The 23,110-nt window shown below is 43.5% G+C and overlaps 2 protein-coding genes and 1 long non-coding RNA gene across 4 annotated transcripts in view; 1 reads left to right on the top strand and 2 right to left on the bottom strand.

Annotated features, from left to right (window-relative positions):
* Ctns (lysosomal cystine transporter cystinosin) overlaps positions 1-3,953 on the bottom strand; it is a 15,622-nt gene extending 11,669 nt beyond the window's left edge. Inside the window, exons 1-2 of the mRNA XM_026815364.1 lie at positions 3,613-3,953; positions 3,274-3,407 (exon numbers count right to left, since the gene is read on the bottom strand). The gene's annotated coding sequence lies outside the window, so the exon portion shown is untranslated. The remainder of the gene's footprint in view (positions 1-3,273; positions 3,408-3,612) is intronic.
* LOC113464614 (uncharacterized) overlaps positions 3,900-23,110 on the top strand; it is a 104,247-nt gene continuing 85,036 nt past the window's right edge. The window contains exons 1-2 of the long non-coding RNA XR_003389465.1: positions 3,900-3,982; positions 9,208-9,230. This is a non-coding gene — a long non-coding RNA (uncharacterized LOC113464614). The remainder of the gene's footprint in view (positions 3,983-9,207; positions 9,231-23,110) is intronic.
* LOC108627136 (uncharacterized) overlaps positions 10,955-23,110 on the bottom strand; it is a 192,452-nt gene continuing 180,296 nt past the window's right edge. For both annotated transcript variants that reach the window (XM_018028217.2, XM_026815359.1), the window contains exons 10-12: positions 21,157-21,999; positions 20,772-21,017; positions 10,955-19,870 (exon numbers count right to left, since the gene is read on the bottom strand). In XM_018028217.2, the coding sequence (XP_017883706.1) occupies positions 19,779-19,870; positions 20,772-21,017; positions 21,157-21,999 (1,181 nt within the window). In that variant the 3' untranslated portion in view covers positions 10,955-19,778. The remainder of the gene's footprint in view (positions 19,871-20,771; positions 21,018-21,156; positions 22,000-23,110) is intronic.

A 23,110-nucleotide genomic window follows, 5' to 3' on the forward strand; every position in this document is an offset into this window, starting at 1 on the left:
CCTTAATCATGTAACGAAACATAAAGCTGGTCATGTGATAATCATGAATAGAATTATAGATTAATTTGTAACATCGTCTTATTCATTTATATGTACTAAGATTTGTGACCAGAGGATGTGCATATTTTGTAAATATAATGAAACATTTTCGTTATTGATAACAAGAGATTGATTAGTCGAGTCGGTTCTTTTGGTTAAGTGTTTCAAGTAGGATCAAAAAAAGAAGCCTTTCCTCATTAATAACAATTAAAGAGGTTGGTAAGATGATTGATCGAAAACCTCGATCTTTAAGTTTTCTTGCTTGCTCGACGACGATCGTTCGTTATCGCAAAACGAAAAAAAGGAACGTGCTCGTAAAGAATTTAATTATCATTCGACAAATTGCGTGGATGAAAAAATTCAAAGTTCAGATAAACTGTCCCAGATTGTGTCGAGAGCAGAGCATGTTCAAAACGTTTAAAAGTGACGCTGGGATAGTAATTCCTTGGATCGGATTACGCTAAGGGCTGCAGATTTTTGTAAAGGGAAGTACAGAGATTTACGAAAAAGAAATATTTGAAATTTTGGAACAGCTCGCGTCCCTACAGGGAGCGGTTTTTTCGAAGCTGCGACGACTTTGATATGCGTCTGCCTTAATTGAAGCATGATACACGCTGCTTGCGTGTTGCATGTTTAATTCCGTTCTGAAATAAAAAAGAGGGAAAACGCGAAACGTTGTTGAGCTCGCGAGAGTCCGACTGATTATACGCTTGCTCCCTTCCGCGTGTTTATAATTATTCCCGGGCTCTCCTCGCAAACGGGGAATGAAAATTCGGGCCGGAAAATCCTTGACCAAGAAGGGCAGTAAAAAGGGGAAAAAGATAAAAATTAAAAACGGGAACGCTCGACCAAGCTTCGAACGAATATAATTTTTAACGATAAAAGCGTATGCGCCGGTGCCGCGTTACAGACAATGAAAATGAATAACGTTGATTCATAAATCATAACGAGGACGAATTACTTTATCATTCAGTAGACAAATTATTTCGAATATTCAATAAATACGCGGCCGCTCTCCCGAAAATAAATTTCCAATTATTTCCTCCGGTCCTGTCAACGCGAAGAGCTTGATAAATGTTAATTTATCGTCCGTTGTTCGGACGATAAACAAAAATCAAAAGGAATATACTCCGTTCATATTTTTCCGTAACGAACTCCTCCTGGGATTGCTACGTTATTTCCGGAATTAAAATCGTCCTGATAATTCGGCTCTTTCTTTCCTCGGAGCGGATCGTAATTCCTCGGGATGGAACAAAAGTATCCTGATAACGCGAACCGCGATAGCGTAATTACGGAAAATTGATTTAATCGTCTTTGAAGTAGAACCGGTCGATTTAGTCTTAATCGGGTGCGTCTCTAACCGAATTACGAGCCTTATCGAAACTGATAAAAATTTTATTCCCCATCAGTTAAGATCATTTCATAAAATTAATCAATTATGGATACCTTTGTAAATACGCGCAGACTGAATGGATCTTGTCTCGATCAATGTTAGCGTTCGATTCCGATGCATTATAAATATCCAAGAATTTTACAGACGATAACAATTGATAATTACTGTCAGATAATTAATCTTGGACCGCTTTATTGTGCGCCGTAGCTTCAGCTATAGATTGACGCCTTTTTCCGGATTAAATGATTTATCGTTTGCACGAGACGTAATGCCGTTTAAAAAATTGAGACCGCTAGAATCCATCATCTCGAGGCAAGAAAATCGTTAAGAACCTTTTACTGTTTGAACATTTTATTACCGTCTAGCAGCAGATGTTAAAAAGTGTTTAACACTGGAATATATTTATAGAAAGTGTTAACTATTATATTTTCTACTTAAGTAAACTTCGTTTACAGTTACGAAAGCTGTCCTAATAACCGAAGATAATTTTCTGCAGAGGAAACATTTTTCCGTTGGAATGCTTTGCACTATTTCCCGCGACCTTGTTGCTCCGAACGAGAACAATTTCCTATCCACCTCGCGGCGTAAGCCTTGCTAAGCGCAAACCATGCGATATCGTCGCGATTTTTCATCTACGCGTCCCTGAATATAGCGCGCACTTACACGACCGTTCCATCATTGATCGTTCGCATACGCGTGGTTGAAACATCTACTAGTGACGATGCGAAATCTCCAATGATTGAGGCTCGTAACACCTTTTATCGCAGCTTTCGCGTATTCCGTTCGCTTTGATTGGAAATTATCATTGCCATCGATCGGGAATGAGCATCGATTTCCGAATCGAATCGTCAATGGAACACTGCTCGTTCGCTAATTCCAGTCCCGAGTGATTAGTTCAATGAACGATTGAATGACCAATTTAACGGAACGATTTAAAAATAGAAGAAAATTAAAAGCGTAATTGAAATCAGCAGTGTAATTACATGTGTTTCACCAATTGTCACCGGATACAAGCTTGTTATCTGGATCATAAAGATATTTGACAACTGAACAGCGATAAGCTAGTGGTAAGCGATAACGAGATCTGGTTTGCTATTCGTTTGTTCGATTCGTCAACTTTTCCCGATGACAACGCGACTGGACGAAAATGTATGTATGTTGAGTTAAAGAAACTCTGGCTACGATTTCCTAAGTGTGCGAATACTGGCTCGTTCGCGAAAGCTGTCAACGGCGATGTTTGGCGGCGTATCGTATCGCATGTGTACAGAAAACGTGTCAATGACTTTCGTATTCGGCGGCCTCGTTTCTCGGCAGCCTCGATGAGAGCCGTCGGAATCGATTTCGATTTCACGGCCAGATTCACGGAAATTATATTGTGTCATAGCGTCGACGATACGCGACGGGTCTCGTGATTTTTCTATCAGTTCGATCGATCCGGTTCGTCGATAAGAAAAAAGTCTTTCCAACCAAAATCATTAAATTTATTCGTCCTAGTTGGAACTTTTTCAAACTCCTTCTGGTGCGCGCCACCGGCATTAAAAGTCTTTCCATGTACCTTCGCTTTCATAATTGAAGAGTAAGACTTCGCATAATTCGAGCCGCGGTGTAAATGGAGATGGGATCCAGGGAACAACAACTATAAGCACTCGTTGCGCGAAATTGTCTAAAGTGGAATCGGGAACTTTTCGAGACTAAAATAATCTCGATGTTGAAACATTTCATCGTTAATTGATTTATCAAATTCGTACCATCTGACGCATTCATTTCTGAAACGTCTGGCCCGGGCTTTTATTAGATCACGATTTACGGATAGATTGTTCCGCGGCCACGCGCTCACTCACCTGTCGAATTTTGTTCTGCCACGATAGATCAGGCGACAGTTAGAGCTTGCCGTGAGCGAATCCAATACGGGCACAGAGACGTCCAATCTCTCCTCGCTTTGAAAACCTCCTTTCTTCTCTTTTCGAGCTGCTACCTGCAAGAATGAGCTTTCCATTAAAACTTGTCTCCTCTGTCATGCTGACCACCAAACGATTTAATTTACCCGCAGATACTCGCTTTATCGCGTTCGTCGTCAATCGCGATACAATTCTATCGATTCCCACCGGGCCTTCCCTTCCGATATTTCAAATCGTGAAACGAATAAAGAAATGATCGTTTTGATCAAACGAGATACTTACCTATCGGGCGCGATGTCCAAGTTTATCTCCCACTATGGAGTCATTAGCTTCATCCAGGCGAGCACGCACTCTCGACACCCGGTTCGCCCAACGAATCCAGTTTGCCGACCGCGACCACTCGCTCGCTTCTCAAGCCTCTAGCCTTGAACTTGCCACAAAACTCTCGTTCGTCCCCAGTGTCTCTTCTCCAGCTTGGACATTGACTCTACCGCTTGTACTTCTTCTACTCTCAAAATCGTCGGTCACTTCGCGCCTAGTTAAACGCGATGAAGATCAGTCTCGGGAATCGTTCGAAAGGTGAAAGGAGAACTTCTGTGCGACGCATCGAACCGTCGAACGCGACTCGCAATGGCTAGCCTGTTGAACGTATGTACGTATATAAATCTGTTGTAAAAGTCTCTCCCCTCTCTGCAAAAATTGCCCCACCTCCCACACAAGTCGACCCTTTCCCGTGTTCTACGACACACGTTCCGTTTCGCGATCGCGCGCGGTTTCCCTTTTCAATAGCAGATTAGATATAAGAAATTGTTCAGTCATCGTTCAACTTGTGACTGTCTCTTTCAATTTCCTTTATACGGATTATGTTTAGTCATGTTTGCAATTTTTCATGCAATTCTTTTTATAATTGCTGCTCGCGACTTGATTATTCAAGATGATACGATGTTAAATCGGGAAAATTGAATATCTGCGTTCACGCAGTTTCGAACAAACAAAAAAAGGAACAATGGACTCGACAATACAATTGATTACATAATAATGGCCAATATCGTAGCCCGTTATTCGTACTGTGAAATTTATCGTTATTGTCGCATTGGCGCGATTCGGAAGCGGCAATCGTGTCGATAAAAGAACGTAATATTAAACGTGAACACGGGATATTAATCGTTCAATCTACAGATTACTATATTAGTAATCGTAAATTAGATTAAACCGTCAACGGTTATTGACTTGTATCGAGCGGCTAGCTATTTTCATTATACGCGTTACGTATAGATATACGATATATATTGTATACATATAATCCATATAATTTGCGGTTGGGTTAGGAGACCAATAGCTCCTAATTGACTATAAATTACACTTGCCATGTTTCGAGAATGCCGCAAATATTGTATAATTGATTTGACCATGAATTTTTACCACTGCACTCTTGCTAAAACACTCATACATGTTCAAGCCTATTTACAAGTCTATTCATAATTTTACTTTATGAACCTTAAACAATAGCAATTCAGTTTAACGTATAGCAATGGGCATTCAATCCCTATGTATTATACACGTTCAATTTTCGCAAAATGGCATCGAACCCATCTAATCATAAAATGGCTTGTCAAGTTTCTTTGTAATCTAAAGGTCTCAATTCTCTTTCGCAACAATCGCTAATTCGATGGCTATAAATCAAGCTTAGAGCATTTCTTTGTCAGGTGATTAGTCTTGGGAACTCGCATTCCATAGCACAATTGTTCTGACTAACGACTTCGTGTTTAATTGAATCTAATTGACCAGCGTACTCTGTTCCAGTTTACATACAGCTTCCATCGTTCCGTCCTTGTTTTATCGAAACTAATATACACTTTCGATTTGACGAAACTTCGACGAAAATTGCTAATCGAGAATATGTCATCATAAAAACGATAACTCGTACAATTTTCGTTAACTTTTTAATGATAATTTCGGTATCACTTGAGAATTTCTGAAACTTCCAGTATTTATCGAACGAAAATGAAGTGTTTTTTCCTTATTGCGATATAACTAGAACAGTGACGGTGTAGTTTCATTGGTTTGTGTGATGTCACCGAATGACGAAGCGACTCGTACAACGTGTAACTGTAGCAAGCTGCAGATTGCATCGTTTGGCACGAATTCCAGAATCGCGATTTCCCTCGAAAAACATAAATTGTCGAAAAAAAGGAGAGGAGTGGCACGCGAAGGGGAATTTGGGGGACAGCCGGTGCGACGTGATATAGATTCCTATAGATAGATTGAAATTAAGTTGAACGAAAACTTCGTCGGTAACGAATGCCTCTAGTTTTCCCCACTGATCCCGTTCTCGCTTTTCAAATTCATCGAATCGAAACTAGCTCTCTGCTGACCTGTACTCATGTATATACGCGCGCGTGTCGATATTGTTCGCCGATTAAATTATTATCCGCGATAGAACATCGTTATATATGCTCGTTGATATTGGATTGCATTCTAATTCGTTTCGACAGGTTTCTTTACTGAAGTAGATCAGTAAAAGTACAATTTTGCTCGGATTGTATTAGATCCACATTTAGCAATTCGATCGTTTAATATTGAAAATGAAATGCTGTTATTAACTATGAATGTACTTTATGAACGTTCGTTATGAATAAATTACAAAATGAAATGTACCCAGCGATTGCTTGAGTTCAATTGGTTTTAATAGAAAGGAATGTTGGGACTGATAACGGGTCGAATCAAGCAAGTTTTATTTTCGTTCCGTGATAGAAGCCAGTTATTTAATCAAAATAAAACGGCGCGTGCGGATGTAATTTTTTATCGCTCGCCGTTTTTGGCACGAGTTTCGATCGCGAAGCCAACGTAGGTTGCCCTAAATCTTTGTGCCATCGGTGAAAAAGCCCGAGAAAGGGTAAACAAAAATTGAACGCAAACGTGATATACATCTGCGAGCATATACGGTACCCTATTTTAATTAACGCGAGTTTCGAGTCGCCGAACCGGGTTTCAATTTGATTTCAGTTCCATCCCGGTGCGATAGGAACGCAATTAACGGAGCGACCGAAAACGCGGCCTGTTTCACAAAAATAATTATCATCGACGCGTTTCAAGTATGCATTATAATTAGCAAGTTCACGCTTAATCGCTGATACTCCTTCTGTTGGCCGTTCGTTGGCCGTCTTCCAATTGCAGTCGCGTCAGCGACAATCGACACGCGCTACACGTGTTCAATATAATAATGTAACAACCTGCACTCTGTTCGGATCAGATTATAGAATATCAGTCAAATTTGAAAGGAAATCGCTTCGGAAAGCAAAGGCACACAGGCGTGCATACGTCCATTGGAACCATAATTCATAGCGAAAAACGAAGGAAAGTTCAAACAATAAAATGATAATGTTACTCTTATTCAGACCTTCGTTCACAAAGGACAAACTACATTTAATGTTACCTTTGGAGATTTCAATTTAATCAGAGGATTACATACATTCACAGGAAAATTCAATCTACGGATAAGAATCCTACAGAATATTAAAAGCATTACGGTACTTAAGTGATAAAGAGAATTTAAATGATTTACTTTGCATAGGAGTTCACTACAGGCGTCTGCTTGAAGCAAGTGTCAAATGTATATGTGCTTCTTGAATTTCTCCTTCGACTGGATAATTCGATACTGGCCGATCGACCGGATTATTTTTCACTAATTGTAAATGGTAGGCTGGGGTACATGATACTTACTCAATGGACAGTGGTGCGCAACCATCGGAGGTCTGTTATGCGGTCCATGCTCGGAATGTGGCTCGTTACATGCGGTTTCGCGTGCCGCGTGCGGTCCGCCACGCGTGCAATAGTGCGGCTTGCGGTCCCTTACGCGAACTCCTCCCACCTCCTTCCGGAAATTTAAAGCTCCTCCGGAATTCTGATGATTCGCGAAGAACCTTCACGTTGCGTGTCTATCTGTAACGAATACTGACTACTGATAACGATCGTTAAGACCTGGTCCTGTTATATTTCGAATATGCGACGTAGGTGAAAGGATGAGCATAGACCTTCAGAAATTCTTCCGATGACATTCTTCGTTTCCCTCTTAAATGTTCGCTTCTTTTTTGTTATAATACCGCGTCTGCATGTTTACTTCGATTAGTTTTTATATAGCGACTGAAGAATAATTTATTAGAAATTATGATAAAAAGATGGTCCCATTTACACTCTCGCTATAATCGAAGTCCTGTTTCGTTTCCTGCAAGTCCGTTAATGGGTAGATCGCGGTTTGAGTGAATAAAAAGTGGAAGAATCCAGATGATCAACGGACAGAAGGACAAGAGTCGGCTTTTTCATTTCAGCTTACCCTCTTCGGTCTTCCTGCTGAGCGTAATTTCTGTTTCATAATCGTAAGAAAGCTACTGTTAAAAAATCTAGGACAAGTTAATTACCGATTTCACAATGGTAGCTACATAAATTTTTTCAATGGCCCTGGGGGTGGATTCCGGTATATCGGATTTTACATTTTCCGTGTTCGAGGCTCTTAAATTTCGGTGTCGAGGTTAGCGGAACTCGACTGCACTTTACGACCGTTGTCGAAATATTATATAATATCCCTATAAAAATTTACACACTTTTCGGATAATAATCGCGACCAATTGTTGCAATGCATATGAGATATAAAATTATTGACAAAGCGTACTTATCGATTGTATCATTTATTATCAGAATTTCGTAAGTGAACAATATCCTCGGTATGGAAAAACGTATAAAATATTAGAAGATTAGAAATATTATTTTGCTATTTGCTATTTTACTGCGAGTTTTGCATCCATGTATAAAGTTCAGAAGCCAGGTAGAACTGGTTCTTGTTAAATAGCTCGGTGAAAAAGAACGTGGCAACTTCATCGATCGCTCCCACTCTCCTCTTCTTCATCCTTCACGACATATTAATCTCGCAGTCATTTATTTCTGGAACGTGTGCCACGGCTTAATTGCCGTCCCGCCGTGAACTAATCGACGTAATAGTCGGCCTGATAGGTGCGCGAACCAACGAATTCTCCCTTCTTTTCCTCGTTACGGCCAGTTACCGCTGTTTTTCTAATCGAGATGGTATCGGAGAGCCACGGGGCCGAGTTTAAATTAGATTTCGACGAGGCCCGGTCCGAATAGCAAGCGACAATACGCGTTTTCGGGCTCGTTAAGCTCGGGACGGGTTAAAGAGGCCGAAGTTTTTCAAACGCTTTTCTTATGCTGCATTAATTCTCGCATAATTCATTCTGGGAGAGGATCCTTATTAACGAAATTGTCCGGTAATTAACCTTGCCGTTCTCAGAATTTTCAACAGAATTCAGCTAATTATATCCTGCGACGATCGACTAGTCCTAAATTATTGTGCGATTTTGTCATACGCAAGTGTAAATTATTAATACACTTTTCCACAAAGTGAACCTACCTTTCTTATACTGTGCCTGTTGCATGCATATACAATATTAATCATAACTTTCTATTTAATCCGTTTCTTGTAAACTAATACTAAAGGATGAGAGGTAGATGGGATATTTTTGAAAGTGCGTTGGGAAATTGTCAGAATTATGCGTCCCGAAGGACTGTTCGTTAAGGATAGACTTCCCTCGAAGCCTGGCCGCAACAATACACACTTCCCGCGGCCGTTAGGCACGTAAAGTCCACGTTAAATCAACGTCGGCGCACAGTTAAGGATAACTTCGGTCGTTTATAATCATTTTACGGGTGGTTTGGAAATTTATGGGCGGCCCCTTAAAAGGAGCTTGCAGAGCCACCCGCGGCCGCGTATAAACGTTATCGCAATATTAAAGGAGCCTCCCGCTGTCCACGATTCCGGCATCTGCATCCCGATTCTTAACCTTTTTCTCTCTGAAATTGTTGCAGACCCGCGAGATAAGCAGAGACGAGTAAGTACACACAGTTACACAAAATATTTTTTATCGAACCGATTTACACGCGAATTTCAAATTAAACTCCGTTGATTTACGCGGTCGAGTAATGAAAAAGAAGAAACACGGTTGCGCAGTTAAAAGTTTATCACCAGGCGCAGATTTTCTATAAAAATGAAACTACACCCGTACGTATTTTGGAGTAAAGTCTGCGAGCGTATGATTGCAATTTGATTGTTAGGAAATGCTAGGGCAATAGATGGTCCGAAGCTGTGTGCACGGAATCGTAGTGGCGTTTAACGAGACAGGGTCGACGCACGAGCTCAATTGGATCCGCGACGCGGAACGTTGGCGTTCGGGCAACAGAACGCAAAACCGGCGCGACGCAACGGGCCCAGGGGGTCGTGCGCTATTTTCCAATTTCGAAACGTCGCGCCGCTTCTGCCATTGATCTCCCTTGAACGGGAACCGGTTTCCGCGACCGCGGAACGTGTTCTCTACCAGATATATGGCTACCAGGGCAGAAGGAGAATCTCTCCTTTAAAATGGAACGTCGCGTCAGCCGTCGGATTCGTAGCATTTTCTTTTCCTCAGCATAGGTTGCGATCACGACAGAATTTTTAAAAATGATTTATGCATATAAACGTCAAATTGCACAGTGCGTTGATAATACTTATTTTTGAAGAGTGGACGAACCGTTTAGTGAGAATTCGATTCAATTGTAAATGCGCTTTTTATTAATTCGTCACTCTTTGTGGGGTTTTGTTAGACTGGGGTTCGATCCGCGGTGACAAAGAGCCCTTTCCGATAAAAACGCGAACGCGGCGGGTGCTGGCAGCCCGCACAAATTGCGCAGCTTTCATCACGCGAAAACGAGCAAGATAATGCCGATACGACCGATAGAGCCGCGCGATACAAAGCCGAGTGCTGTTTAAACATAAATTGCTGCCGTTTCCGTTGTCCTCCATGCATTTTTTTTTTTTTTTTTGTTTTCGTTCCACCGTGTTCGATGGATAAGCGGATACACTTTTCGTTGTCGGACCACCTTCGCTCCTAAATCACGGGAAAACGCGAGGAGAAGAGAGAGGGACGGGCGCTTATCTTCGCCTCGAATTCTGCCGGATTCACGATAAATCATCGTCGGGGGCGAATTTCGATCGCGGCACGTGCCACCGCGCGGAAAGGATTTATGTGCCCGCGGCGCGTGTCGCTCGGACAGATTCGGTCAATCGGGAAAGAGAAGAAACCGGTCTTAAATCAAAAAAGGAACGACCGTTCAATTGACCGCGGCGACGTAACGCATCGGCCGTAAATCGCGAGTTGGCACCGAGCGCCGAGTCACGTATCCTTTGAAATCGGGCGACGGCTCCCTTCGTGGAAATACAAAAATCTTGAGAAGCTTCGACGGCTGACCTGGAAAAGCTTTCTACAGATTTCCATTCTCTCCGCTGTTAGGATAAATTCGCACGTCTCGCGTTCCGATCGCAAAGAACAACCTAAATTACCATGCGATGGAGATGACGATTCGAAGCGAATTTGTACGTTTCGATTTGATCGAACAATGCGAGCGAGATGTTTTCTAAGCGGAAGAAAAATCACGGGAAAATGTCTCGAGAAACCGCGTGTACAGGAAACTGCAGGAGGTGGGCGCGAACGGTGCACGGATGATAGGAAAAAGGAGATCAGAGTGTTTATTGAACGGAAACGCGGGTGGTCGGCAAATAAAGAACAAAATCCGCGCGTTCGAGCTTCGAGATTTTTTATTTTAATCTCCCCAATGTAGCAAGACACTGTAACAGTATTTATAATAATTAACACGCTCGCGCGTCGCCGCCGCGACAACAAAAATTGCGTTCACTCTTCATCAATCTCTTTCCCGCACACTTTGCCCGTTTAATAGTACAGTCTGAGATTCGATTATTGCTATTTTCATCAGTTTCATTCAACAACGGTTCGTCATCTTTCCTTTTCTATTCGCTGGCACACTTCCGTTCCGTCGTTTTTCCCGTGTTATCGAGCACGCGCGCGCATTCAACGAAATTCCGAGAGGGGACTCGATCACTTTCCATGCTGCGTTCCAGAAGAGATGCCGACATTAAACATATATAGATTACCGTGAAAGTTTTACGCGTTACATGTGTCGTATATAATGTACGTATGTATGTACTTCTCTCTCCTCGTGTGACCATGCGTATATGTATAATACGTATATACATACATAGTTTGTTACAAGGCACAGGTAGCTTACATACTCGTCATTCGCAAAGCGTTTCTCTTTCATCACGACACTCGTCTCCCACATGTTCACGCACCGTTCACGCGCTATTGCTTTTTCGTCATTCATCCAAACTACACTAACCTCCTCTTATCTTAACTTCGTTCAGTATTTTTTTTACTCCGGAACAACGGGGACGATCGGTCTATTATCTGTACGTCTGATAATAATACTAAACGATCATGACATAGAAAAGTTCACCTTGAAATTACTTCTTCGTTGGTTTTATCAGGATCAATCGATTATCGCAGGAATAATCTATTGTAAGTCGTTTGAATTCCGTAATTCAGAAAACTACTGTACGTTCTGCATTGAAACAAACGAGTGTTAAATAGAAGATCGATTGGTTTTCATCGAGTAATGAAATAAAGTGCGATATGACACGATGAGAACATTCATGAAATAATAGTTTGGTAATTTCAAGGTAACGGGTATATAAAACGCAGATCGGTCGGTTTTCCAACTACCCCACGGCGTCAATTACACTGGCAAATGATTCTGCAAATTATCAGTGTCCGGGGGGAGCGATCGCATGCCGATCTTTAATCGGGCTCGATTGCGAGCGTCGCGCCGCTTCGTTGATTCGACGTGATTGCACAATTCGCAACGCACAGTAGTATGCTAGCTGAAAAGTCGTAATCGAGCGTGGAGGTCGGCGCACGATTCCAACCCGTCTCCCATGCTCTGCTCGTCGCGCTCAATCGGCCAACGCGATTAATCTACGCGCACAACCGAAATTGCAACATATTTTGCTTCGTTATAAAATAATTAATAATAAGTCGCATTCTTTTGAATCTTACATAAACCCGTAAAGTAAAATATAATAATAGTTATTTTTGCCATTTTTATCTGTTACATCCGGTGCTATGGTTTTACCAATAGAACGCTATTACCGATTTCTTTGAAGTATGAGCTTTCGCAGAATAATGAAGAGATACCGTTGAAGACGAATGTACAGTTACGAAAAGCTGCGAGTAGATAGTATGGAACTGATGTAACAGCGCTTTGTTACTGATACAATGTAAATCGGGAATTGGTTTTATTTTACGATGCAAGAAGCATGTCAGTCGTCCTCGCGAGATACTTTTTGTAACGAACGAACAAACAACGGAACAAACAAATAACAGAGCTAACAAAAAAAAAGTAGCTTGTACACCGACGAGCTCGTTCGCGAGTCGTTCCAGCTTTATCGACACCGTTTGTCCCGGCAGCTTTTATCCCCCGATCACATCCGACACGTGTCATCCAGAGAATCGACATTCTATTAACCGTTTCACCAAAGCGTACGCCTATCCATGTACACCCGCGTTCACAAGACTTAGTATCTTATTGGAAAATCAAATAACAAAACGAAATTTGGTCGAGTTCATCCAATTTAGATAGTCTTTGAAGCGAAGGATACATATAAACGGTCGCGTAGATTATTTTCCTGGAAAAATCTTTTGCCCCAGATCGCTAAACAAGGAGCGAAGTCTCTTTTTCATTGGCCGTGACCCAGTGGATCGTGACGCGACGAGGTGATTCATAATTTTCCGCCGTGATTAGTCTCTTTTCGAACGTTTCACTGATGCTATGGACTGAATGTTTAGAAAAGCTCGTTAAGCGTTTCAAAGCAAGTTTGCGCTTTTCAATTCGAATCGGGCGAGTTTGAAAGTTTCAAGAGCGCACCTACCGTCCCCGTACACCAGATCGCTTTCTTGCCCCGCGGTCCTTTTATTAAACGCACACATAGTACACGATAATATACATGTATCACGAGCAGACTGCGGATTTTTATACAAGAAACAACTTTTAAAGAACGAAATATAAATTGAGATTCCATTTGCGCTTGAGAGATAACGATGTCTACTTGTGCACATCAAAGTTTTTTACCAAGTGGGTCAAATCCGTTGTCTGATCGTGATCATTTCTATGCACGCGTATCCTAGGAGTTAACTTTCAATTAATTGAATGAACGCTCGGGATTCGGAAGGATTGATTGCAGGTGACTTTGTTGTAACACCGATAATAGTTATTTATTGAAAATCAAAGTAACAAAGTATCGGATATTCTCAGGTGGTATGTTTTGTCCGTATTATAAAATATTGCCTCCTCCATTAGGGTACTCACTCTACCCTCGGACTCTGTCCTTTATAGTTGAATCTGTCTTACATGCACACACATAACCACGCACGCGCACACACGCTCTCATATATTGCTCCGTATATGTACCCTCGCCGCGAAAGAAGTGTATTTCCCCGTCGTTGTTCAATGATCGGCCGCTGACGTTTCGGAAGAAGGGAAACGATGGGCCGCGATGATTCGATAAAAAGATTCGATTCGAAGTCGAGGGATGATTGTCCCTTGATTGAAAACGTCCCCGGTTCGCTGGAGCGTACGCGAGCCGTTCGAGCGGGGTGCCACCCGTTTCCCATATGGCCATTCTCTCGAATCTTTCGAATCAGTGGATGCGTCACGCGGCATCATTAAAGGTTTCTTTGATAGCGAGTTAGGTTTTAATTACCATTGTTATTGTGGCTGAAACAGCGTAGAAGCACGATTCTAATTCCGCGAGCTCGTTAAACGGTTGTTTAGCGAAGATCGTCCGGGAAATCACAGTAGCGCGGATTAACCATCGCGCAATTAGATTCGCAACATTCGGAACCGGTGCTAATTTCGTACGCGAGTGAACCGCAGCGTTTTCACGAATCGCGTCCTGAGGCGCTGCGCGCATAGAGACTGTTATACGAGACGAATAAGATTCAAGAACGAGCTTATAATCCACTGTGTGGGGAATAATAAACCGCGGTGGAGCACCCGCACCGACGCGGAAGTAATCCGATAATCCTATTAGACGGGTTTCCATAAAATCGTTAACCGCCATCCAGGTCGCGTAAACGCGTCCTGTTTCTGACTCTCTGCCCGCTTTTCCCGCTGGATTCCCACGACATCCAGCTCATCTTTGTCCCCCGTCCTCTGCCCCAACTGTTACCTCCTACCCTCGCCTCGCTCGACTAATTTAGTTCGCCCCATTTTTTTCTCTCACGATTAAACTTTTTCCGTTCACGCGTCAAAGCGGGCCACGAAAATAAAAATTATGGTCCTTGGTCATTGGAAAGCGTCGATGCGATCGAGATCGGTCGCGAATTTTGATTGAATTAACTTCTACCGTGTAAAATTCGAGATGATTCAACGAAAACAAGGGGGCACGAGCGTGAACAAGTCGGGAACAGACAGTGGGTGGGTGTATCGCGCGCGCGTGGAACGGCGGGGTTCATAGGGTGTGCGCAAGCAATTTTCTGTTTCTCATTACCGACTGCATTAGCGGAATATTCGCGTGCGATATTAGGACTCAATGTAAATTAACTGGATTAAATGCGTCGACCGATTGCATCAATCTCATTAAGCGAAGCGCATAATGTTTGACGAGAGGCCGGCAGCGCGAGCATAGGCGGTCGGTCAGTAACGATGTTTGGGGATGCTCTGATAATTATCAAATCCCTCGGCGTTGTTTGTGTCGGGCAAATCGAAAGTAATAGAATAACCACGAATAGAACACCCGCGATACACTACTCTTTCCATTTTCATCTATTATACAGAAAATACTTTCACTGTTTATCTTTGGACTGCAGACTTTGTGCAAACGGACCTTTCACCCATCTGTCTGGACGATTGATTTCGACTTCCTTAATTTGTTTTCTTATTGACTGTCGTCCACGGTTCCGAACAGGAGAAACTCGGCTAATCCGATTAGTCGTCGAATCGGTAATTTGCGGCGAGACTTTGGCGACCCGTTTAAACTTGTAGAATTTCGATCGGCCATCGACTTCGCCTCCCAATATTTGACTTTCGGTATGATAGTTCAAACATCATGCACCCCGGGACTGTTTCCGAAATTTGAATATCTAAGCAATTTTGCCGCCCGCTGTCTTATTATGTTCTTTGACATTTATCGTTACACTGTGGATTTGATGCATTTGCAAAAAGATAACTGTTGCATCTGATGCGTAAAATTGTACGAAAAGTGCCCATATATTGCAGTGCTTAAATCATAAAAGAAATGAATTTTCTTAATCGATTTATTTTGCACAAAATTCCTCGGTGTATTTCTCACGCACGCTCCAAGCTGCACCGGGGAACCGAGACTGTTCGTTAAGAAGCGTAAAGATGAAATGGTTGGAGATGGTTCCGACCGCGGGGCACCTCTGATTGCTGTCACAATGAGCTTATTACCCCTATGAAGCTAGAGTAATCCTTAATCGCTATAACCTTAAGGTTAACGCTAAATACACTGCATCTTCTTAGGTACGGTACGGTGTCTAAGGTGCTAATCGTTTTAAAAGTCCTAACCGCTAAAGTGACTCTACTCGAAGGGAACGAAATAAGAAAAAAAAATAGACGTAAAATCGTTGAAGGGAAAGAGGAGACGCGGTAAAGAAAAAGATGATAGGAAGGCTCGGTAATCCATGATTTTCTGTGCGCAACGACGGTAAAAGTAACTTGCCGAGAAGGTACTCGGCCAAGAGAAGCCTAACGAAAGTCGATCGGTCCTTCTCTTCTTCTGAGAACCCTGAAAAGGAGCGCGTCTTTCACTCGATTAAATGGACGCCTCCGTGAGGGGCCTTTGATCCGTCGCATTTTTCCGCATGCTCTGCGGACATTTTCCCCTCCGCTATTTTCTTCTCTTCTAGGAAGAAGCACCACGACGCCGACAGGCATTCTTTTTTTTTTATCCTATCCACGTTGTTACGCTCGATGCCGCGCTCGTTTCCAATAAGATGTTCCCTCGCGCAAAGGGAGTCTTTGGAGCAAAGAAATTTTTGTCGTCGATAACATGTAAAAAAGTGAGAAAAATAGGCGAATAAATTTTACCGGCTATGGAGGACAATCTTTTGTCTCTCGGATCGCAGGGCTACTCTCGTCGCAAAAATGAACGGGAAGGGAAGTGTGACGGCGTAAAAACTACGTTTAACGCGACTGGAAAAGTGGTAAAATAGCGATTGGCTTCTCTTTCATCGTTCGCTCTCTCTTTTTTTTGTGATTTTTCAACGTTTTTTCTGCGCCTTCTATGCATTTGTTGCGTACTCTTCTACGGTGCTTCCCCGTTTCGTTTTTCCTCTCTCGTCACTCGGTCCGGGTTAATTATTACAAAGATGCTTGTACAATAATATAATATAGACTCTGTATTAGTTACAATAATATCGTAGCGTCCTACCCTCGCGATCGATCGGTCCTATAATTCTGTCTCTCTCTCTTTCTTTCTCTCGCTCTCTCCCGCTCTATCACGCACTCTCTCTCTCTCTCTCTCTTATTCGCCGACAAACCAGTGCCATAGAAACTATCTATCCCCGGCACAATCTCGCGATCTTTATCAGTTTCGTACGAAACGCAACATCTTTCGTGCACACAGTTGAGCCGTTGCGTGAACTTTTATTGCTTATTGCTTACGTTAACGCGCGCGTTCGCTTCCCGTGAAGAATTCCTTCCTACGTAAAATGCAATTTTCGATCAATGAATTATTTCAAGAATCTGTTGGAACAGACAAAATATTTAAATTAGAAATATCAATATAAAATATTTAACTTGTTCAGTTTTTTCATTAAAATATCGGACCGATGGGTAGATAAACATGAAACGATTTGTTTTCCGTTCCAATATTGCTTTTTACCGATCCATCGATAGATTAATCGTCGAAGGAACTTTTTCCGGAAACCGACGCGGAACGTATGACAAAGGAAAAACGAGAACGAGTAAGATCGTAGCGAAGAAAGAATCGGAGTCGTACGGAACGAACGTTGCGAAAGAGGAACGCGTGATCAACGCGTGTCGCTACAACGGCTGAAGGATCCATCACAGTTACAATTTTACACTTTACACGGTCGGCCGTCTATCGATACATACCTCCCCTCCCCGCCCCTAGCTACCCCTCGGACGATTCGTCATCCCTCATCTGTGAAAACTCTGTTGCGCGCCGGGAAAAGCTTTCCGCGAAAAATCTGTTCACGGCTCCGATTTGTATTCGAATTCGCGCAGCCTGATTTCGCCGGTAATGGCGGAGAAAAACTGTGGCACTTATTAAAAAAGCGTTCGCGAAGTGGGGCCTCAGCACGAGGCGATGAAATAAATTTCAGCGGCGCTCGCGAAATTGGCCATCATTGTACATTGGCCCCGATTGAAGTTAATTGAATGATCGGAATAGTGGTTGTTCCCGAAATACCAGAAATATTTGTATTAAATTCATCATCGGGAGCGACGTATGCGTTTGGCCGTTCACGAAATTCGCAACAAGCGCGCTAACTTGCAATCGATACGGCGAATTTATTTATTGATGAATCGCGATACGAAACTAAATTTTACTCGACCCTGATACTTTCTTCGCTCTTTTCCATTTTCGCGCCTAATACAAATCTAGAGGAACGCATTACTGAAAAAAGGAAGAAACTTTTCCAATTGCTTTCGATACAGAAGAAATAGTTCTAGATCTGTATTAGATCTCTTTTAAAGATAACTTCATCGACACTCTTGACACCCTTTTTCGCATTCTCGATCAGTTTTATGTTCACTCTTTACTCGGCAATAATTTTGGATTGAGAGATCCGAGTGGCATCGGCCGTCTTCGAAACAAGGGACGCGCGGCGTTTTATTCCTTTTTATAGAAAAATAATGGCAGCTAACCCGGAAGCTTTGAAATATGTTTTTCCTCCCGCTCGGTTATTAATACGGCCAGCGGCTATTACTGGGGCTATTATATAATAGCCACGGCATACACTCAGCTATAACACGGCTAATAACCCTTTGTAGCTGTTACGTAATACAGCGATCAACTTTTAATACGTCTGCTAATATTCCGCGTTGGTAATTGAATTCCGCGTCGTCCGAGTTTCTGGATCGACCGATCGAAAACCTGTTGGCGCGGCGGCGACGTCGCGACGTCCGGTTCGTTGTAAATTCGGTCCTGTATCTTTCATAACTAGGCCGCGGATTTGATGCATTTAGGAAAAAATCGGAATAGTACATATAAAGAATGCATAGAGGAACGTATAAAACTGTATGAAACATCGGAAACTGCATACATATCACGATTCTTAAATAATGAATGAAATTTCCAGCTGCAGCACGTTTCCTGAATGTTTTGTATTGCATAAAAATCCGCAGTCTATTCATGAGAAATTCATGTCTCGTTTAAAAATGTTAGATCGGTGCGTTGCCACGGTAGCTTCGATGTTTCTATAGAAAAGTTCGTCCATCACTTCCTTCATCATAATTACAAGTTACGTTACAATATGTGTACACGGTACACCGTGCCCTCGTGGAAAGAAAAGACGTGTTCGGTGTAAAAAATATTTGCCGAGTAAGCTGCTTCCCGCTCGCGCCTTATTAAAGCTATTCGCTATGTAGTTTCTACCTTAAAAGATAACGACCATCGTCGATCGTCCTTTTTACTAACTAAAAAATGAGACACCGTCTTTCTCTCGCGCTGTTTTCGCTCGCGACCAGATTTCCCCGTTCCCCCCACCATCGTTCGTTCCGCCAATAAATCCGATCGATCTCGCTCTCGTGATATGGTCTAACCATAAAAAGTTGTGTGTAATTACGTTCGTTAGCTTTACTTGATTTTTAATTAGCTAGTGCCTATGAGCTACATCGGTAAAAAACCTACTGACCAGAGGGGTAAGAACCCTTTCTTACGAGCCAACCCCCCTGGAAAAGGAACAAGCAGTTCCTCCTTCTTCCTCGGGGAAAAAAATTTCCTTCGAGGAGCTACCCTTCCGTTGATCGGATCCTCCCTGCACCATCTCTCTCTCTCTCTATCTCTCTCCTTCACCCGACCTCTCGTGTAACTCTTACATCGAAAGAAATCAGAGTTTTGCCTCTTGTCTCTTTATTATAGGCGACTTTATTTTTCGTTCCACAGCATCGAATCGAATCAGGAGAGACCCCCCTCGGCTGGAACGAGTCTCGACCTCAAGAGGAGCGCCTGTTCTCGTTTACTTATCGCTTCTTCTTTCGTCTCTTCTTCGTACTTCTGAAATTCTGTCGGATCAGAGAGGCTGACGGAGAGAGGAGTGTTCAAAGTTTATCGATTGTTCCTTTCCTTTCCCCCTTGCCGGTCGCTCGACCGATCCTTCATCCCCGGTGTGTGATTCGCGACGAAGGCGAGTATATATAATATATATTTATTTATTTCTATACACGTGTACCACCACCTCGTCACCCGCACGGTGTCCAATGTGAAACCCAGATTACAAACTGACTGTGTCGAATTCTGCTTTTTTTTAACGGTCGCGAGATCGTCGTCCGTTCGATTAGAATCACCTGTATATCGCGACGATCGCCGTCAGCGTGACGATCATCAGGTACGTCGATCGAGCAACAAAGCCCCTGTTCTCTTCCATGCACTGACCTGCGAACACAAACGCGGTTACCGTTTTTTAACTTGTTCAATCGGCAAACGCACATCTTCGTACATCAGTTTCAACAATCTATATTCAAAAATCATATTGTAACGAATGATCGAGGGCTCGTAATTTCTAGATCTTAATTGGAACTGTATATAGCGTTTAATTCGCGGATCAACGGGTTGTCACGATACATTCGTCAAGTCGTCTACTTGTCGCGGCGAATCACACGTCCAAAATTCAACTGACACGGTGGATGACAATCGCTGACGCAGCGATTCCGATTGGACAATGCAGCCTGTCGTGCTGTCAGGCCGTATTCCCTTTCGCGGTAAAGGAGCACCGCGTCTCTTTTCCCTGTCAGGCAGTCGTTTCATTGACGATCTCGATATTTTTCCGGAATAAAACGGAATTGTCGAGCCGCTTGGAGAATTTACAAAGAAGATAGATCTCAATAATCGTCGCGAGGTTTGCGTCGAGCAGCGACAGGGCAACAAAAAAACCTAAAGAATTCTCTCGCCAAGATAACGGCCACGATTCTTGGATGCTCAAGGGAAACTCCGATAACATCAGACAGCAATCTTTCATCGAATAAAGTATGCGCGATTTGAACGAATAGTTTTCATAATGAATTTGGAACTGCAGTCAGTGAAACAAGTCCATACCGTGTTTAGGATATTTCAATATAAAATGATAAAATCGTATTTAATTCTGAATGTTAGAACTGATTAAGTCGACAAGGCGAAAAAACAATGAACCACGAGAGCGACCTAATTCCTTTGAAAACAAAGAGACAAACTGCTAGAACGAGGCAGTAGTCGTGGGACAAAACTGTTAGGTTCGCCGGGAGGATCTCGAGGATCCTCGAGGTCTGAAGAGACCGAAGGAAAAGGAGGAGGCACTTACCGGTACTGGTAGCGTTGAAGGCCAACATCGGCGGGGGTGGCGGTATTCCCCTCTGGCAGGCCACCTCGCTGGCAGTCAGACTGACGACACCGCCGCTCTCTTTGTACATGAAGCACAGTCTGCGGGTGTTCCTGTACGGCTGCGGCCTGTTGTTCTCGTTCGACCAACTCGTGCCCGGCGCCAATTGCGTTGCGATCACGAATTGGGTGCCTTCAGCGTCGAACCACCGACCGTGGCACGAGTAAGCTGCAATAGAAGAGTGCAACGAGGTCTCCTTTAAAGTTTTAGCAGACTTCGTATCGAGGACCGAGTCAACAATATTTTGATAATGCGCTATTTTTTAAATATTAATTACAATTATAAAGAAAGCGATGAATAGGCTTACCAATCGCGTTGTCTTCGACGCAGTCCGTCTGAAACTCCATTCTGTCCGCAGTCGAGCAGCCAATAGTAATAGTAGTGACTTCGGAACTGCACCTAGAGATATCCTCTTCTCTCTTTTCCCTTCTCTCAGCGGACCCATCATCGGATTCGAGATCGTGGACGTCCCTTCTCGTCCTGGTAAGGAGATTCGGCATTAGCTTTCTCTCTTCTCTTCCCGATCTCTTCTTGGGCAGATCAGCTGTGTCCGGGTAATCGCCGAAGTAATCTTCCTGGACCTCGAGCATGCTCGAACCGTCGTCCTCGAAATCGGCCATCCAAAATTGTCTGATTCGCGTGAAATAGTCCGTATCTACCCGGAAGTCCTCCATCTTCGGGTTCCTCCTGGACCTGTTACCCTCGGTCGAACGTTTCTCCAAATCGTGCGATCTTCTCACTTTCAACCTCGCGTCCTGCTCTTCGGGCCACCTAACCTTGGATCTGGAGTACAGCAGGTCCTCTATGTCCATGTTCCGTTTCGAGGACATCTCTTCTAAGCTGTGATCGCGGTGGTTGCGATTGTTGCGATTCGATCTGGCGCGGCGGCCCATACGCTCGTGTACGAGGTACTCGTTGTTCGCGCGACGTTTCTCAGCTTCGAAATCGAGCTTCCGAACCCGTCGGTCCTCCTGGGTGCGCTCCTGGGCGTGTCGAACCTTCTCTCTTTCACGTCTGACACCCTCCTGCTGGTACTGCTGCTGCTGCTGCTGGTTCCTCCGGCTTTCACGGATGTTCCGCTGGTTCCGGTTCACGCCGGTCACCGTGAATTTGCCCAGGTACGGGCACGTACGCGGCTCCGGGGAACTCGCTGCAATTCAACAGAAAATTGTTCTCTAAGAATTCGCGCCGGAATTTATTTCATGATTGAAAAGATTATTTTCTTAGAAATTATCTGAGCAAGTCGCGTGGCAATTCTCGACAGGAGATTCATGTAGAATCGATTAGAAGCTATTTCCTAATAGTCGACGTCTCGATAAACGATCTGTCCATGAACCCAAAGTTAGCTACGAACCGGAGATCAGCCGAATTACAAATTACCTGTCTCAGGTAACATTGGAAACTTTCGATGGGCACCATCGGTCTTCCGACTACGGGCTTCTTGCCGAAAGATCGATTATCTCCCCAAAATTCACGGTACTCGCGTCCTTTTATCGATCATCCAACAGAATGGGATAGAGCGACTCGGAAGAGATTCGGGTCCAGGGATAAAAGACAGAATTTTAAATGGCTTAAAAATGGATATTGCTCCGGCGGAGAAGACAATTAAATGGCAGCTGGTGTATCAAATTGCCCATTACGCGCATTCTGTACGAGAGTCGTCGATACGACGAGAATACAGGATCGCGCAAGAATCGCGAGGCGAGCAAGGGAAGCGCATTGTGGATTTAATGGAAGCTCGTTAGATAGGAGAGAAGGAAAAAGAAAGGGGCCAAGGGTTCGGCTGTAGGGACGAAGGACTATAACGAGAGTGGAACGTAGATCGGGCATAGGCAGGCACAATGCGAACTCTAACGAGACAAATCTGACGTCGCACCCTCGGGCCAGTCCCTCTTCCCTCCGGGTTACCAACAACCCCTTCCCTGGTGTCTTGCCGAAGCCTCGCGACAGAGTCCCGTCGTTGTCTCGGAACCACCGCCACTCGCCGAGCTATTATTTTCGGGCTTAATGAGGCGACTCCGGCTGGGCAGGCATCCAAGATGCTAAATAAACAGCCGCGGACGCGAAGTTTCACTCGTCCAACTTCGATTTTTCCTGTTCCAAATGGAAACGTGTAAGGCCATTTCGCTTGACGCGGCGTATCTCGTATTTTATAAAGATTTAACGTCGTGTCTATCATGGGTCAACGTTATTTGATAAAATTAGAGAAACGTAGATAATGAAAAAATCCCTTGCCTTTGATACGAAATCGATTTGGCTTA

Source organism: Ceratina calcarata, unplaced genomic scaffold (genome assembly GCF_001652005.2).
Source record: "Ceratina calcarata isolate Rehan_Ccalc_2016 unplaced genomic scaffold, ASM165200v1 scaffold44, whole genome shotgun sequence".
NCBI classification, from domain to species: Eukaryota; Metazoa; Arthropoda; class Insecta; order Hymenoptera; family Apidae; genus Ceratina; species Ceratina calcarata.